General features: G+C 39.8%; 1 protein-coding gene across 8 annotated transcripts in view; it reads left to right on the top strand.

Moving 5' to 3' along the window:
- Positions 1–17985, top strand: part of GK (glycerol kinase) — a 75275-nt gene that overhangs the window by 9385 nt on the left and 47905 nt on the right. For all 8 annotated transcript variants that reach the window (XM_027607815.2, XM_027607817.2, XM_027607810.2 and 5 more), the window contains exons 2-4: positions 1379–1452; positions 3570–3676; positions 12772–12849. In XM_027607815.2, coding sequence (XP_027463616.1) covers positions 1379–1452; positions 3570–3676; positions 12772–12849 — 259 coding nt within the window. The remainder of the gene's footprint in view (positions 1–1378; positions 1453–3569; positions 3677–12771; positions 12850–17985) is intronic.

Raw genomic sequence — 17985 nt, 5'->3', positions numbered from 1 at the left:
CCCTGCTTGTGTTCCCTCTCTCGCTGTGTCTCTCTCTGTCAAATAAATAAATAAAATCTTTAAAAATAAATAAATAAATTAGGGGGATATTATTTGGGGTTCTGTCAAGTGCCTTTTATTTACGACATGTCAAGTTAACCTTTGACTTGTAAGATACTTTATCTCCTCCAAGGACTTGAGACTTTACCTTCTTGCGTTCATTATATTTATCACTTCCTCCCGAAAGGGAGATAGTGTGCTGGGGAGGGAGGGCGGCAGCCGCTCATGGTGTGTTTTCTCTTCTTACTTTCCTTTTCACAGACTGCATTGAGCAGGTAATTTTCTCCCACAGGAAACCTAGCCATGGACACACTTTCTTACCTAATTGGATGTAACTTTACCACTGTAATTACAGTGATTTCAGAAATTGAGTTTAATTAAAATATGAATCCTGACTCTGAAAGCCTAAGGACTTTGGTACTCAAGTATACGTACACACAGGTGAAAAAGAATGTCTATGAGAAAGGGTGGCTAAGTTTTTTTTTAAGATTTTATTTATTTATTCATGAGAGACAGAGAGAGAGAGAGAGGCAGAGGCAGAGGGAGAAGCAGGCTCCCCACTGAGCAGGGAGCCTGATGTGGGACTCAATCCCAGGACCCTGGGATCATGACCTGAGCCAAAGGCAGATGCTTAACTGACTGAGCCACCCAGTCACCCTGTTTTTTTTTTTTTTTAAGTATTGTTTTAGTAGTAGTAAAATTGTAGAGGATTGTAGAGCACTTCTTTGGTAGCTTTCATCCATTGGTTTAAATGTTTTATACCAAAAGTCAACAATCCATGACACTATATGTCACAGGGAGCACACTCAGCCGGATGGATGGCAGGAAACACTTTTCCCCTTGTTGATAGGGTTCTGCTTACCTTTAAAAGAGCTAGATGCATTGCTGCACTTCCCTCTGAAGGAATTTATGCAGTGCCCTTCTCTGCCTGGGCATCTATGACTCTTTGTGTCTCTATATCCAAGATGGAAGCAGAATGGAACCTTACACCATTATCATCAGCATTTTGCCGCCTCTCTCTTATTCTTGGTTTTCCTTTCTCCCTTGAGATCCGTGCTATTAATTGCTTGATGTATTCAATTTTCTACACCTGGAGCCAGTCTTTTTGTTGTTGTTGTTGTTGTTGTTTTAAAGAATAAGGAATTGTCCCTTTAGCTTCACGTTCAATAGATTTCTCTTTATCGTGATTCTATCAGAAGAGAAGGTAAAACATCCTGTGTGGCATTTCATCTGATCGGACTTTTTCTGTCAGTGACTGAGAACTTAAGCTGCTGAATAGCTTTGAACACCTTTGCTCTCTACATGCATTTTCACCCTAACGTTGCAATATGTTTTTCAGGTTTTCAATTCAAAAACAGCTGAACTACTTAGTCATCATCAAGTGGAAATAAAACAAGAGTTTCCAAGAGAAGGGTACGTTTCCTGATTTAATATGTAAAAGATACCTCATGTTTTTTATTAATCCATCTCCCCTTACCAGCCCTCTGGCCTTGTAAAGCAAACTTCACCAAACCCCTCCTGAGAAGACTCGAGAGATAGGTTTTTAGTCAAGGAAAGAAACAATACCTTGGTGGCTCAGCAAAAACACGTGGGTGATTGATGGCTTGGGAATTCAGTGACAGGAAAGGAAGGGATAATAAAGTAGTAAGGCAAAGGAGTATTAAATATCGGAAATTCCACAGTGACTTTGAAGGCATTTAGTTCTGTGTCCATCCTTGGTGAACACTGCTTTGCTGATTGGAGTATAAGCATTCACATCTCTTACCATCGAATGCTAAAGTCATCCTTCTTGGGAATAATGTGCATATGTAGTTAGTTGTAATTGAATAGGATGTTAAGTATATTATTTAAAATTTAATGATGTTTATGATACACCCACTTCGAAAAACTGTGGCAGTTTCTTAGGAAATCAGCCATGTATCTGCAGGTTCTGCTCTTAGGAATTTATCCAAGGGAAATGAAAGAAGAAAGCATATGGCTGTAGAAAGACATACATGAATGTCTATAGAAGCTTTATTCATAATAGCCCAAACTGGAAACAACCCAAATGTCGGTCATCGTAGAATGAATAACCGTGAAATACCATGAGGCAGATTTTAAAACATGAAGTGATGCGTGCAACAACATGGTTGAGTCGTATTAATACCATGAAACATGAAAAAAGCTGAACACAAAGGAGTACATACTACATGGCTATGTCTGAGATAATAAGAAGAGACGAAAGTAATCGAAGATGATAGAAACCCAAAAATCGGTTGCCTGTGGAGTATGTGATTGACTTGGAAAGAGGCATGAAAGAACTTTCAGGAGTGACAGGAATAATTCTATATCTTGAGTGGGGTGTTGGTTGGATGGACACATACATTTGTTAAAATTCAACAAATTGTATACTTTTAATCTGTTTTGTTTTACTTTAAAATTTAATTCAATTTAAGAAAGAAAAAAAAACTTGATGCCCTACCAAGTTTTGGTATTTTCTTTCCATGAAAAATGATCTCCTGCATTTTAGAGAATTACTTTAATAATAAAAGCTATTGATGTGGTACTAGCATTAGAATGACTGTCCACAGACCTAATCCCAGTGCAGTTTGGAGAGAAAGCACCTGGGTCTTGAAGGGACGGAAGTTAGAAATATGTGGAAGGAGGTTAGGTTTTTAGAAAAAGAATTTAGAGACGACTCAAAGCTCAGGAAAGCCAGTCAGGCTCAAGGAAGGCCAAGAAGAAAGGCATTTGGAATTCCCTTGTACTTGCAGATTGTAGGGTAGGACTTTTAAAATTTGGGTCCTTTCTACTTGTGGCTTTCCTCAATTGCTATTTGTTTTTTCCACATTTCTCTTCCTTGTCATTTATTATGAGCCTTTGATCTTTCTGAGGTCCTTGTACCTTACCAAAATGGCACCAGGATTGGGTCTGAGAACTGGGAGCAAGCCCTTGTCTACATGAAATAATTACTGGAAGAAACTTAAATTTTTTCCCTTAAATTCTCACAAAATCGTTCGGGAGAAAAATGGCAAAAGAGATTAGTATACTTCTTTGACTTTTCAGAATTCATTTTGCTTCATAAATAAATAAGTACATACACAAATAAGTAAATAAGTAGATCAATCAGTCCATCCATCCCAAGAGTAATATATATATTTCAATCTACTTAGAAATAGCTGGTGACTAGTGAATGCCTGCGAACGGTTTATCAAAATTCATCAAAGCCACAGGATATAAAGAATTGGGGAACTCATTTCTTATTGAATTTGAAAAAATTATTTAAAAGTAGGTAGAGTATCTGCTACTTGCGGTCATTACTTGCCTTCTTTCAAATGATTAATTACTATATGAAGAATAAGAAAAATGTAAGGGAAATGGGCTTTTGTTTAAATCATTTGTTTAGAATATTGGCGATGCTTTCCTTTACTAATGTAATTTTCTTTGATTTATGCGCCAGCCACACCCTCATAAGTGCACATTTCTAGAGAAGTAAATTACATTTGTACTGCTTTCTTGTGGACTAACCAGATACATTCTTTTGTTCAAAGATGGGTGGAACAAGACCCTAAGGAGATTCTGCAGTCTGTCTATGAGTGTATAGAGAAAACATGTGAGAAACTTGGACAACTCAATATTGATATTTCCAACATAAAAGGTATTTCTAAGAAAATATTTTTCTCCATGTATGATTATCTCAATCAAATTCACTCATTCCTTCATTCAGCACATAACCGAGTGCCTGTGCAGTAGCAAGCAATTCTTTGTGAACCAAGGATGCAACAATAAATGGGAAGATTAAGGTCCCTGTTCTCATGACGCTTTTATTCCGGTGGGTGTGAGCCCAACAGTAAGAGCAGACAAATACAAGCTGATCTCAGATACTGAGAAGTACCATGCAGAAGCTGAAACTGAGTGACACAGTAGGGTGTGCCTAGAGAGGCTTACTTTAGTTTAGATGGCTAGAGAAGGCCTCTCTGAGGAGGTGACACTTTTGCCGAGGTCTCACAAGCCAAAGGGGGCCAACCATGCAAATAGCTGGGAGAAGAATGTTTGAGGAAAAGGAAGCAGCATGTGCAACGGTCCTGAGGTGGGAACACGCTTGGCCTGTTTCTGGGTCAGAAAAAGGCCAGCGTGTCAAAAGTGGAGTAAAAGAAGGGTGAGGGCAGGGGTGCAGCAGGGGTTTCAGTAGGAGCAGAAATTGGGGAAACGGATGGGGCCTTGTCAGCCATGGTTAGGAGTTTGGGTGTTGTTATTCTTAGTATTACAGGGGGCTGGCCGTGAGAAGGTTTGAAGCAAGGTGACAGGATGACAGGATCTGACCTGCAGTTTGAAGACAACTTCCTCACTACAGTGTGGTGAAGTCGTGTAGGTCTGGGTGTGGACACAGGGAGACCGGTGTAGAGGCTGCCGTGGAAGTCCTGAGAAAGAGGATGGTGACTTGACTGACAGTGGTAGTGGGGGAGGTGAAGAGAGGGGGCAGAAGTTGATAGATGGGAAGTCAGGGTAATAGAGTAGTGCTGTCAGGGGAAGTGATGGGTCAAAGATGATGCTTGGGGTTTTTGCTGGAGCTCCCAGATAGACTGGGGAACAGCTGGGGGAGGGCGGTTGGAATCAAAGCATGTCACAAAGAGAATCTCCCCGAAATAATTGAGAGTGTCAGATTATTACAGATCCCTATTAATTCCAAGTAGTTTTATTGTTTTTAAAGATTTATTTATTTGCGAGCGAGAGCACGAGCAGGGGGAGGGGCAGAGGGAGAGGGAGAATCTCAAGCAGACTCCACCCACTGAGCCACCCAGGCGCCCTCTTAGCTAGTTTGACTCTACATAAGGGCAGCCATCAGTTGGTGGTGAGGGTGCCTTGATTCACATCCTGTTGGCTCTGAGATTTACCAACACTCCTGAGTTGAAACTTTGATTATTTATTTATTTTGGTGGAGATGCTGAGGAGAACCTTTGAATTTGTTTTCAGACTTTCCTCTATTTGTATTAATAAAACTTACTTAAAAAAGACTGGACCAGGGGCACCTGGGTCACAGTTGTTTAAGCGTCGGACTCTTGGTTTCAGCTCTGGTCGGGGTCTCAGGGTCGTGGGATCGAGCCCTGCTTCAGGCTCTGTGCTCAGCGGGGAATCTGCTTCGGATTCTCTCTCCCTCTGCCGCTCCTGCTTGTGCTCTCTGTCTCTCTCAAATAAACGGATACACCTTCAAAAAAAAAAAGACAATGTTATCAAAACCTTTCATTCAGCACACTTCACGTGCTGGCTATGCTGGGGAAACAATGGAGCACGAATAGGGTCGTGCGGCTAACAGCCAAGTGAGGGAGACACGTGATAATGCAATGACAAATGAATGGAATATCCTACCCTTGTTTGTCCCTACATCTATGTGGAAGTGCTTCAGACTTCTTTTAGAGCTGCATTCAACAAGTTTTAGATGAGTCGTGCATCAAAGTGGTGGTTGGTTGTGTCCTTGAATTGTTCTCACAGCTTTTGCAGCCTAAACCTAGCTGCAAATGAGGGAAAAGGACTTATTGGAGGTCAGGTAGCTGTCTGTTATTGGATAACGGTGTTCATTTTCCTGAGCCACACTGGTAACTTCACAGACCACCTCACTTTTTGTTTTTCAAACCACCTCACTTTTTACTTCCTGTGTAGCAAATAAATCAGATTTTCCAGCTGAAGAGCAATTTATTTATAGTCTTACCTGTTAATCATTAAGAGTTTAGGGGCGCCTGGGTGACTCAGCCGGTTAAGCGTGTGCCTTCGGCTCAGGTCATGATGAGCCCCGCGTCGGGCTCCCTGCTCAGCCCGGAGCCTGCTTCTCCTTCTGCCTCTCCTTGTTTGTGCGCACGCGCTCTCTCTCTCTCTGTCTCTCTGTCTCTCTCTCTCTCTCTCTCTCTCTCTCTCTCTCTCTCTCCCCCCCCCCCGCCCTCCCTCCCTCAAATAAATAAATAAAATCTTTTAAAAAATCATTAAGAGTTTATCATAGCTGGTTGTATTTTTTTTAAGATTTTATTTATTTATTTATTTTTAAAGATTTTATTTATTTGTCAGAGAGAGAGAGCGTGACAGCACAAGCAGGGGGAGCGGCAGGCTGAGGGAGAGGGAAAAGCAGGCTCCCCGCTGAGCAGGGAGCCCGATGCGGGACTCGATCCCAGGACCCTGGGATCATGACCTGAGCTGAAGGCAGATGGTTAACTGACTGAGCCACCCAGGTGTCCCTTATTTATTTTTTTTTAAAGATTTTATTTTTATTTTTAAGCAATCTCTACACCTCTCTGCACCCAGCATGGGGCTCCAACTCACAACCCTGAGATCAAGTCACATGCTTCCCTGATTGAGTCAGCCAGGTGCCCCTAGCTGGTTGTATTTCTTTTGCAAATTCTAGTTTGATTGGTGTTAGTTGTCCTGCACCAGAAACTTTGTGGATTTCAGGTCTGGATGAACAGTGTCACCAAAACTAAAGTTCACTCTCCAGCTCAACCGCACACAGGAGTCCAAGACAAGTAAATAGGCTGCTTCTTTCCTTAAAGAGTTGGGAAGCTCTGTTTGCCTGTGACTGGGCTGAAGGAGCTACAGAGTATATACAGAATTAAAGTTCCAGATACCCTCATTCATCCTCATGTGATAGAAGCAAAACACAACATACGCCGCTATAATCCTGAGAACATAGGTGCACCTGGCTGGCTTAGTTGGTAGAGCATGCAACTCTTGATCTTGGGGTCGTGAGTTCGAGCCTCAGGTTGAGTACGGAGATTACTTTAAAAAAGAAATTAAAAAAACCGAGAGCATAAAATTTTCAGTGATTAAATTCTCTTGTATCAAAAGTCATTACCACACTGTTAGAGAAAAGGGAAACCCCCCACATCCACTACCTCGCCCTGCCAAACATATCCACACATATTTCTGTCTTCTATCTACTCTCAGGGGGTCTCAGAAAGACATCTTATTCTCCAAAATAGCTTCCCAGCTGTGGTGCATCTCATTTCCAATTGTTATAAGATGCCTCAAGCACACATTTTCCAGAGACTGTTTTTCTTACAAAGCTTTAGACCTCTTTCCACGTGGCATTTTTAGTAGCCCCAGAGTCTCCCTCCGGGGCTCTTACTATTTCGCTTTGGGTGATTTTAGGGTTGGTTTTTTTTTTTTTCCCCCTAAAAACATGTTCCAATTATAAGTTACGATTTTATTTTCATTAATTTTTGAAGTGGCTCTAGGCCCAACACGGGGCTTGAACTCACGACCCCAAGATCAAAGAGTTGCATGCTCTACTGACTGAGCCGGCCAGGTGCTCCTGATTTTATTTTTAAATAAGGATGCCTACCGTCCATAATTCTACCAACAACAGTTATAACACCCTGCAGTATTTCCAAAGGCTTTTTCTAAGTATATTTTCTTAACTGTCATTATAACTTTTCACAGGCAATGTTAAGCAAAATTGAACCAGAGATTCTGAGGTTAGCATTTAACTAGTTAATTTTACTGGAAGTGCTCATAGCTGAGAAAAATACCTCTTGAGAAGGAATGTACAGGTGAAGCATGAACCTCCTAGATACAGTGTACTACATTGGGTTTTATATATGTCAATGATGATAGTATCTATAACTAAAAGACTGTGGGGCCAGGAAATCATATATACTTTATGCATGTAACTTCTCATATGCTCCTAAATGGGAGATAAACCCAAGGTGGAGAATTACATAACCTCAATGTGTACTTCTGAGAAAGAGGGAATGAAAATTAGGCACTATTAAGAGAAGCATGGGTGCTGGAATCAGCAGTCAGAAAAGTTCTGTTTTTGTTTTGTTTTTATCTTTTATTTAAATTCAACTTAATTAACATATATTGTATTACTAGTTTCAGAGGTAGAATTTAGTAAAATTTTGTTTTTGTTCTTTTTTTAAGCACAAGTGGGGGGAGGAGCAGAGGGACAGGGAGAGAAGCAGATTCCCCGCTGAGCAGGGAGCCCAACATGGGGCTCGATCTCACAACCCTGAGATCATGACCTGAGCCGAAATCGGATGCTCAACTGACTGAGCCACCCAGATGCCCTAGAAAAGTTTTCTTTAAAAACAAAACACAGGGGTACCTGGCTGGCTCAGTGAGGTAGAGCATGTGACTCATGATCTCAGGGCCATGAGTTCAAGCTCCACATAAAAAAAAAAAAAAAAAGAAAATCTTAAAAAAATACAGAGGACTTTAGGGTAAAAATGACAAGAAGTTGGAACACTGAAAAAGTTCAGAGGTACCTTATAAGGCCTGTGTGCCCTGAGGAGAAACCAGTAATGGAGATATGTTTATGGCTGCAGGAGAACCCTGAGAAGCTCTCTTGCTGGACTTTGTCTGCAAGAAAAGCAATTTTACTTCACACAAAGGAACTGAATTAAGATAGAAGGGAAAGAAGGAGTGGTCAGGGAGGAACCTGTGACCAATGAGTCAGATAGAAAATAGCCCTAGATTATATTCTGAATATAAGTTAAAATGAGCCAATAAAGAAGGGTAACCCAAAGGGCAGAGGAAAGTGATTCAGAGACTATAGCTAAGCGAGCCCCGCCGGTCTGTTTATGGAAAATTAATGTAGTGGGGAAGAATGGGAGATTCTACTGGACCATGAATTCATTGTGATCCCACAGTGTGAAGTTGTCACTAAAACTATCATGTTCACAGTATTCCAATTTAGCAGTCCATTGCTGAGGTCCCACTGAGTTCTCTGGCCTCTGTTGTGCCCCCAGTACTCCTGGGCAATTCATTTATGTGTCCTGCTTAGCTCAGTCCCATTCTCTGCAACTATTAGTCCAACCTCTCCTCAATAATATTGATGACAATGAGGGGCACCTGGGTGGTGCAGTCGGTTAAGTGACCGACTCTTAGTTCCGGCTCAGGTCATGATCTCATGGTCGTGGGATCGACCCTGAGTTGGGCTCCACATTCAGTGTGGAGTCTGCTCTAGAGTCTCTCTCTCTCTCTCTCTCTCTCTCTCTCTCTCTCTCTCTCTGCCCCTCCTGCTCGTGCTTTCTCTCTCTCTCTAAAATAAATTAATTACTTAAAAATAATAATATTGATGACAATGAATGGAAGCAAAAAGGAACATTTAGTAAGCAGTTACCATGTGCCGGGCACTGTCGTAGTACGCGTTAACTCAGGGATTCCTCATTCTCACCCTGTTAGGTGGGAACTATTACCTCTGTTTTACAGAAGATAAAACAGATTGAGATCCAGGATCATGCTGCTAGGAAACAGGAATTCAAATTTGAACCCTAACAGTCTGGCTTCAGAGCCTGAGCTCTAATTGAATAGTGCCCCAAACTCATGATCCTATTTTGCCTGAGCCCATTTGAGCAGATAACCTTGTGTGCTACTTCACAGAGAACACTGAGGCTCTGAGGGCTTAATTCCTCATTTCCTATTCCTGTACTTAATACCTAAAACTCTTACCCACTTCCCCACATCACAAGGAAAGCAATAGCCTTCTGTCCTTCTGGAGGCTCCTCCCTCCACCTATGCATTAATCTCATCCCCTCTTGTCACTACAAGAATCAAGACCATGTCCCATTGATTTCCAGCTCCCCTGCCCCTTCTGCACATTCTCCTTGGTCTTCCATCTTTATTCCTACAAACATTAGTGTCTTCTGTTTTTAAGGAAATGCCCCCAAATCTCTTCCTTTTACCCTGTGACTCTAAGTTTCTTGAAGTAGACCGTCAGTCATCTTTATACCTTTAGAAAAGGTGTTCTAGTAAGTAAATTTGCATTTGATAAAGGTTATTTAGATAAACTGTTAGACTCCCTAAGGAAAAAAGGGCTCAAATAAATAAGAAATGAAAGGGAGGAAGTTACAACTGATACCAAAGAAATACAAAGCATCATAAGAGAATGCTATGAACAATTCTAGGTCAGTAAGTTGGACAACCTAGATGAAACTGATACATTCCTGGAAACCTACAATCTTCCCAGACCGAATCATGAAGAAATAGAAAATCTGAATAGGCCAAACATTAGCAAAGAGTTTGAATCAGTAATCAAAAACTAAACTAAAAAGCCTCTGCACAGCACAGGAAACCATCAACAAAATAGGCAGCCTACTAAATGGGAAAATGTATTTGTAAATCCTATATCTGATAAAGGGTTAATATCCAAAATTACAAAGAACTCCTACAACACAATAGCAAACAGTCTGATTAAAAAAATGATCACGGGACCCAAATGTCATTTTTCCAGAGAAGTCCTACAGATGGCCAACCGGCATATGAAAAGATGCTCATCATCACGCATTATCAGGGAAATACAAATCCAAACCACAATGAAATATCCCAGCACACCTGTCAGAATGTCAATTCTCAAAAAGACCGTGACAGCTGTTGGCAAGGATGTGGAGGAAAGGGGAACACTCGTGCACTGTTGGTGGGAATGCAAACTGGTGCAGCCACTGGGGAAAACGGTATGCAGGTTCCTCAGGAAAGGAGAAACAGAACTACCACATGATCCAGCAAGTCCACTTTTGGGTATTTATCCAAAGAAAATGAAAACACTAATTCGAAAAGATAGATACACCCTTATGTTCATTGCAGTTATTCACAATAGCCAAGATAGGAGCAACCAAAGTGTCCATTGACGGATGAGTGGAGTATACAATGGAATATTATTCAGCCATTAAAAAATGAAATCTTGTCATTTGTGACAACATGGATGGACCTTAAGCGTATGCTAAGTGAAATGTCAGACAGAGGAAGACAAACACTGTAGGACTTTACTTTTATGTGGAATTTTAAAAAACAACACAAACAAAACTCATAGATGCAGAGAACAGAGTGGTGTTTGCGGGTGGGAGGGGGGCAAAATGGGAGAAAGGGGATGAGATACAAGCTCCAGTCATAAAATAGATAAGTCATGGGGATATACTGTACAGTATGGCGACTATAGTCAACAATATTGTATTGCAAGTTATGTAACTTTGTATGGTGACAGGAGGATACTAGATTTCCTATGATTTCTTTACAGTGTATACACCTACCCAATCATGTTATGTACCTGAAACTAATGTCAATTATAGACCTCAAAAAAAATACATATTGCTCATTCTCCATAGGCCAGTTTTCATTGTTCTCTATTACACATAAAATCTCCTTAAAGTAAAATCTAAGTAATTATGTTTTTTATTTAGATTTTAATGTATTGTTTTAAAAATAAACTGTTGTTTTGAGCTTTAAAAAGAAGATTATTTAGAACAAGGGAACTATTGGTCCCCCTCAGCTCTGTGCTGGTCCGAACATTCCTGTTGTGTTTTATTCTGGGTGTACAATTTGAACAGTATGGACAAAGTTGTGTGTTCCTAGGAGGGGTGGTGAAGGGATTTTAAATCATGCCACATGGAAGGGTGCCTGGCTGGCTCAGTCGGGAGAGCATCTGACTCTTGATCTTGGGGTTGTGAACTTGAGCCCTATGCTGGGCATAGGGATTACTTAAAATAAAACTAAATAAACCATGCCATATGGTGGGAGTAGCAGAAGGAAACTGGACTGTTTAGCTTACATGGGAAGAGAAGACCCCGGGGGACAATATAGCTGCCTCAAGGTTGTGAAAGGCTCGCATGTAGAAGTATTAACCTTCTTCCATGTATCTCCAAAGACTACAGCTAAGATCTGTAGGATTTTTTTTTTTTAAATAACAAAGTTGTGAATAAAGATTGGTCTGCCTCGAGAGGTAGTGAGTATTTTGTCCCTGGAAGCTCTGTCTGAATGGTCACGTGACGAATGGTTTTGGGGGAAATTTAAGTGGAAGACCTGTTATTGATTATATAGCCTTTAAAGTCGGTCCTCATCTTACGTTCTGAGAGAAGAGAGTTCGATCCTTCAGGCCAGTGTGTTTGACCCAGGCTGCACAGTAGAATCACTTGGGGAGTTTTAAAGAAAAATACTAACGTTCAGCTCCTACCCCTGTCTGTTAAATTGTAATGTTTGGGTCATGGCCTGGGCACGGATACTTTTTTTTTAAAAGCTCTCCAGTTGATTCGAATGTACAGCCAAGTCTGAGAACCTCTGATTTAGCTGAATCAAGCTGTTGAATAAAATGGAATGGATTAGTATTTTTACCTAAAATAACTGTAACTACAGCATTTGAGTCATGTGAAGGTCAGTATAATGTAAATGCCATCACATATTGTATTTATGCCTTATTCAAATTCATATGTCTTAGAACATATTCCAATATGGAAACAAAACAATTTCTAAAGAACCACAGTAGGAGGTTGCCCAGCGCGAAGGATTTGATCTGTAGTTGTTTTCTTAAAATGCAGGCGCGCGTGCATGCCCCCAGACGGAAATTGCCTATAGCAATTCGTAAATAAATGGACGAGGTGATTATTGGTCTCCGAAGAATTATAAATTGGGTATTGTAAATTTGGAATTAGTGCATTCCCTTTTTTATAAGCTAACCTGGGAGCCTTTCATTTGGGAGATATTGATCTGAATCCATGTTGTCCATGTGCTCATAGTGAAGTGGGAAGCAGTTTTGCAGAAATAAAAAGAAGCACTTGACAGTGGGTATTTCGACAGTGGGTATTTACTTTTCCCGGAGCCACTCACAGACAGTATATTCAATACCACAATAAAAGTGCCAGATGTTTTCTCGAATTGTTATGTTTAGTTATGCCTGTAAAAAAACAAAACAAAACAAAACACATGAGAATTATTCTCCTGAAGTAGTTTTCTACTTGTTTGACTTGTATTCCCTTCTGTTTAATCTTCTCTTTCCAGCTATTGGTGTCAGTAACCAGAGGGAAACCACTGTAGTCTGGGACAAGTTAACCGGAGAGCCTCTCTACAATGCTGTGGGTAAGCTGTTGTTTGTGTATGTCAAATGCAAGGCCTTTCTCCACTTGCAAACATTGTCACCCTGAAATGTCTGGCTGAGAAAGCATGTAGTCGTGTTTCCTATACTCGGATGGGATGGCCAGAATAGTCCTCTAAGAAATTAGTTGTTCTGTATTTACCATCTTCAGGTGTTTATTCACATCTTGAATTAAGTTTTTCCCTTGCTTTCTCCTTTTCCTGATTATTTGTATTATACAAATGGTTCAGTGTTGCCACAATTGTTTCATAGTCCCTGCTGTTTCTGACACCTAAAAGAGATCTCGCCTCTTCCCCTCAAAAATCAAAATTACTCGTGTGCACAGTCATTTGTCTATAAAGTACTTGGGTACTTGTTCTTTCCATCTAGTAATTTGAATTGACTCATCTGAGGTTATGAAAATAAAATCTTGGGCGCCTGGGTGGCTCAGTCGTTAAGCGTCTGCCTTCGGCTCAGGTCATGATCCCAGGGTCCTGGGATCGAGTCCCACATCGGGCTCCCTGCTCAGCGGGAAGCCTGCTTCTCCCTCTCCCACTCCCCCTGCTTGTGTTCTTGCTCTGTCTCTCTCTGTCAAATAAATAAATAAAATCTTAAAAAAAAAAATAAAATAAAATCTCAACATTTTAGCTCCTTCTGCTACACATTTGGCTATTTCAGCAGGGGTTCAAAAACTCAAAATCTCAAATACACCAACATTAGGTATCACATCTTACTTAAATGTAAATGACCTTGAGTATAATGTAGCATACTCTTCGCACATGATATTTGGGCACTAAATGACACTGTCAGTTGCTAAAAGGAAAATTTTGTTGTAAATATACAGTCACTAAAATGCATTATTCTATTCACAAATGGCAAAACACAAGTTTTTGTCAATAAAATACCAGGTTGTAAAATGGGGAATGGAGGCAGAAATTGTCAGAGATGGGATGATTTCTAGAGTGAGCTATTTTTACTTGATAGTTATTTTAGTAGTATAGTTACTTTAGTATTGGTTGGAAGAAAGTGATATTCAAGCAGAAAATATACTAAAACGGTGCCTTGTAAGAATAGCATGAAACCTTTAGAAATAATCTTTATAAAAAATTAAGGTAGTTAAAGTTACTGTGTTATCAGAGACAATTTAGTATGTCTTTTGTACTTGTGATAAAAAAAAATTAAAGACTCAAAAAATGTCAAAGAATTGCAACCATAGGTCCTGTTACACAAAAGTATGTGTTTTAAATATTTATTTTGTTCTCATTTTCATGAGCAAATCATTTTGAATACAAGTAAAGCAGGATATTACAATTTTAATGACTGATACCTAGGGGGTATTCTTTCATGGATCACTATTTGCCAACTTCTTGAACTAGTTAGGGTTTTACTTTTTTTTTTCCCCTTAGGGAAAAAGAAGGACCTTCTCAAAGGAACCAAAAAGTTCCTGTTAAACTCTAAACTTTGAACTGTAAAAATGCAACTTTGGACTTTGAGTTGTCATTTTAAAATAATGCAACTAGGTTAGTTGAAGTTATACGTAAGGTAGAAGATTTAAGTTAATATTTTACCAGAAATATTTTCTTTTCTGATGTGCTTATATACTCATTTCCTTTTCTTCTACCTTTGTCCCTCTGTGCCCCATCCTATGTGCTTTCCAGTATTAATTTCTACTGCATCTATGGCATATGAAGAACTTTTTTCAGTACTGAACCATGCACATGTCTTGAGAAACTCTTATGTGTTTGGTGCTATACTGAGTGTGTTACGGAGGGTATGAGTTATTGGCCAGTTTTATAAACACTTTGTAATCTACTTTTGGTAAGAGACTAACACAGAATTAGGGAATCGTTGATAAACTATGCTGCTAAAATGAATAGGAATTAGAGCAAATACATATTAGCATGGATTTTGAATTTTGGGCATACCTTTGGGGGAGCTTGAACTCCATCTTAGAGCTTGAAGAATGTGTTGGATTACATTAGGAAAAGGGGAAAATGAAGGCTAGTGTGAACAAGCTATGAAGGTGAAAATGTCTACACATATTTCACCAAAGAGTGAAGAGACTGATCAGATTCGCAGATAGGGTGACTTATTTATTAGTTTTAATAGAACTAGCAGTGATAATAATGCTCAATAAGGGCTAACATTACTGTGTGCTACGGATTGCGCTAAACACGTTGCCCATATTATTTAATCTCAATGATCCTGAAACAGGTTTTACTTGCCTTATCTTACAAATGAATTATGGGGGGAACAGCTACATAACTTGTCCAACGCCATATAACTGTAAGTAGAGGTAAAGCCACAGTTTGAACATAAACCTCTCCAACCCCAAAGCCTATGTTCTTGTTTGGATAAAAAGGGGTTGGTGAGGATATAGAGAGTGCTGAAAGCCATACGCTGGGTAACATGGGACAAAGTGAGTAATAAAGAAGAGTTTACTTTCCCATATGGTGGAATGGATTGTTTCAAATGCACCTGTCAACCAAGAACAGCTCAAAAAGTACAAAACAAAATAAAACTGTCTGAGGGACTGGAAGGCTACCAAGGCAGTGAAGAATTATGGGACCAAGATCCAGGAGAGAAGGAAAGCCCAGAGAAGTAAGCCTGGCATTCGGTGCTGCTTATTCCCTAGAAATACTCGTAGATTCTATGAGGAGTATCTGAGGCTAAGCAGCATTTTCATAGGTTCATGGAAATAGGGAGGCAAAAGGTAGTCAGGCTGCCGGGGGTAGAGATGAATATGGGCAAAATCCTAGACTTTTGATTGCAACTGTGTAGGGCCAACCCTAGAAGTAAGGTAAACTGGGACTACACTACCCATCACAGGAGTTAAAGCCCAGATTCAAGTAATTTAAAGCACTGAGTGGATTATGGTGATCTAAGATTGCTAATGCTCCTAGCCTAACTTCCTTTCAGACATAAAAATGAACCCTTTCTGGAGGAAAATTATCTCTAGAGTTTTTCATATATGTTTTCTAGTTTTCTATAAAAAAATAATCAAGCATACAAAACAAGACATGACTAAAAACCAACAGAAACAAATAACTTTAGAAACCAACCCATAGGAAATCCTGATATTAGAGTTATCAGACTTCAAAGTAATCATGATCAACATGTTCAAGGAATGCCTTGACAAGTTTGGTCACCTTAGCCAAGAGTTGGGAATTTAAAAATAGAAATTCTGGAACTGTATTAAAAACTCAGTTGATGAGTTTTACATCAGATTAGACACAGCTCAAGATGAATTAGTGAACTGGAAGAGAGATCAGAAGTAAATACCAGACTGGAGCACAGGGAGACAAAGGTTTAGAAAACAGAAAAGAATCTGAGAGAAAGATGGGGTAAGGTGAGGAGGTCTAGAATACTTATAATTGGAGCCCCAGGAGAAAAGGAAAGAGAAATGATACGGTTTTTCAAAACTGATGAAAGATATCACAGATTCAAGAAGCACTGTATTTCCCAGGCAAGACAAATACACAGAAAACCATATGTAAACATATGTGGAGATCTGAAGATAAAAAGAAAAATTTCTACGTAGCCAGAGGATATGACCTTCAAGAGAGCTACACTGACTTTCAGTGGAAACAAAGTAAATCAGAATACAGTAGAATGAAATCTTTAAAGTGCTAAATGAATCTATCTTCCATCTAGGATTCTAAACCCGTGAAAATATTCTTAAGTAATTAAGGTGAAATATAAAGGCAAAGACAGACAAAAACTGAATTTTGATGGCATAAAACAATAACATCTTACAATGTTCAAAATTTATTAAGAATTAAAATACACGACAACAGATGTACATGAAAGGAATTTAGGGTAGGTGAGTCTAAACTGTTTTGAGGTCCTTGTATTGTCAAGGATGCATGTTGTAATAATCTCCAAGCAATGAGTAAAATAGTGTATAATTAACAAGCTTATAAAGGGGGAATATTGAATGATTTTAAAAAAAAGGCAAAAAAGGAAAGAAAAAGCAATGTGAAACAGGAAGGAAGGACAAATAGAAGGCATTTAAATCCAAATATGTAAGTAAGTATATTAAAAAGGACGAGATTCATTTCTCTGCTAAAATCTGGCAAAGGTGTTGAGACTACTAATCAGTGGGTGGGATTAGTGCCAAGACAGTGGAGAGAAGGCAAACCAGAGAGACCTTTCAGAGGAAAGTCACAACCTGTATGTTTGTAAATCAGATAGGATATAAAGATAAATGGGGGGGGGCGCGGAAACAGGGCTGCAAGATTTTTAGCCTCCGAGAACAGAAGGAAATTAAGATTAAATCTTAATTTAACCTTAATAAACCTTAAGGGGTGTTAGCCTGCTTCTTCGAACAAGGTGAGTATTGGACTTGTAATCAAAGCTCATTTCTGGGCAATTAGGCTTGTGGCTCTTGTATAAGGAGATTGTTCAAATGTAAGATGGAGACTTAAAGTCAGTACCAGAGAGGTGAGACTCCCAGTTTATTATAGATGACTTCACTGTAGGAATGAATGTAAATTATTCAACAAAAGTTCAAGTGCCCGTCTGGGTACAGGTTCTATGATGAGCCCTGGGCAGCTAGTGACGAAACAGGCGGGCACCGTGCTTGTCTTTGTGACTCAGAAGGCTAAGGACAGGAATCTGGAAGTGAGAAGGAGGAAGGCCAATAGAAAAGTAGGAGAGAGAAGTAGTAAGTAGCTGAAAAGGGAAGCCACTTGGTCATGACAAGGATAGATTCTGCCTCCAATTTTATGTCACGCAGGAAAACGCTCAGGTGTCATATCTCCATGCAGGTCGCAATTGAGACTATCAACATAATATTAAATCTCCAGCAGCTTTCTCTTAACACAGGGTGGGACTGGTGGAAACAGAATTAGATTTTCACTTATCTTTGTCTTTGAGCTTCTTTGTTTATATCAAAGAATAAATCAAACCCAGCAGTCTGTGGGTTTGATTCTCTCTCTCTCTCCCCTCTTTGTCTCTTCGTCATAAATCTATCACTCTAGGCCTGTCCTCTTCATCTCTCTCTTTCCTCACTCAATTATGTAACTGATTAGCAGCGTTTGTTGTAGACAAGCCAATGAGAGAAGCAGTCTACACTTCTCTTTTTTAAAAAATTGCTTTTTTATGTGGCCTGCTGGTTTATGGCCCTGGGGTCCTTAATA

The sequence above is a fragment of the Zalophus californianus genome, chromosome X (genome assembly GCF_009762305.2).
Source record: "Zalophus californianus isolate mZalCal1 chromosome X, mZalCal1.pri.v2, whole genome shotgun sequence".
Lineage (NCBI taxonomy): Eukaryota > Metazoa > Chordata > Mammalia > Carnivora > Otariidae > Zalophus > Zalophus californianus.
This window is presented reverse-complemented; position numbering and strand designations above follow the sequence as displayed.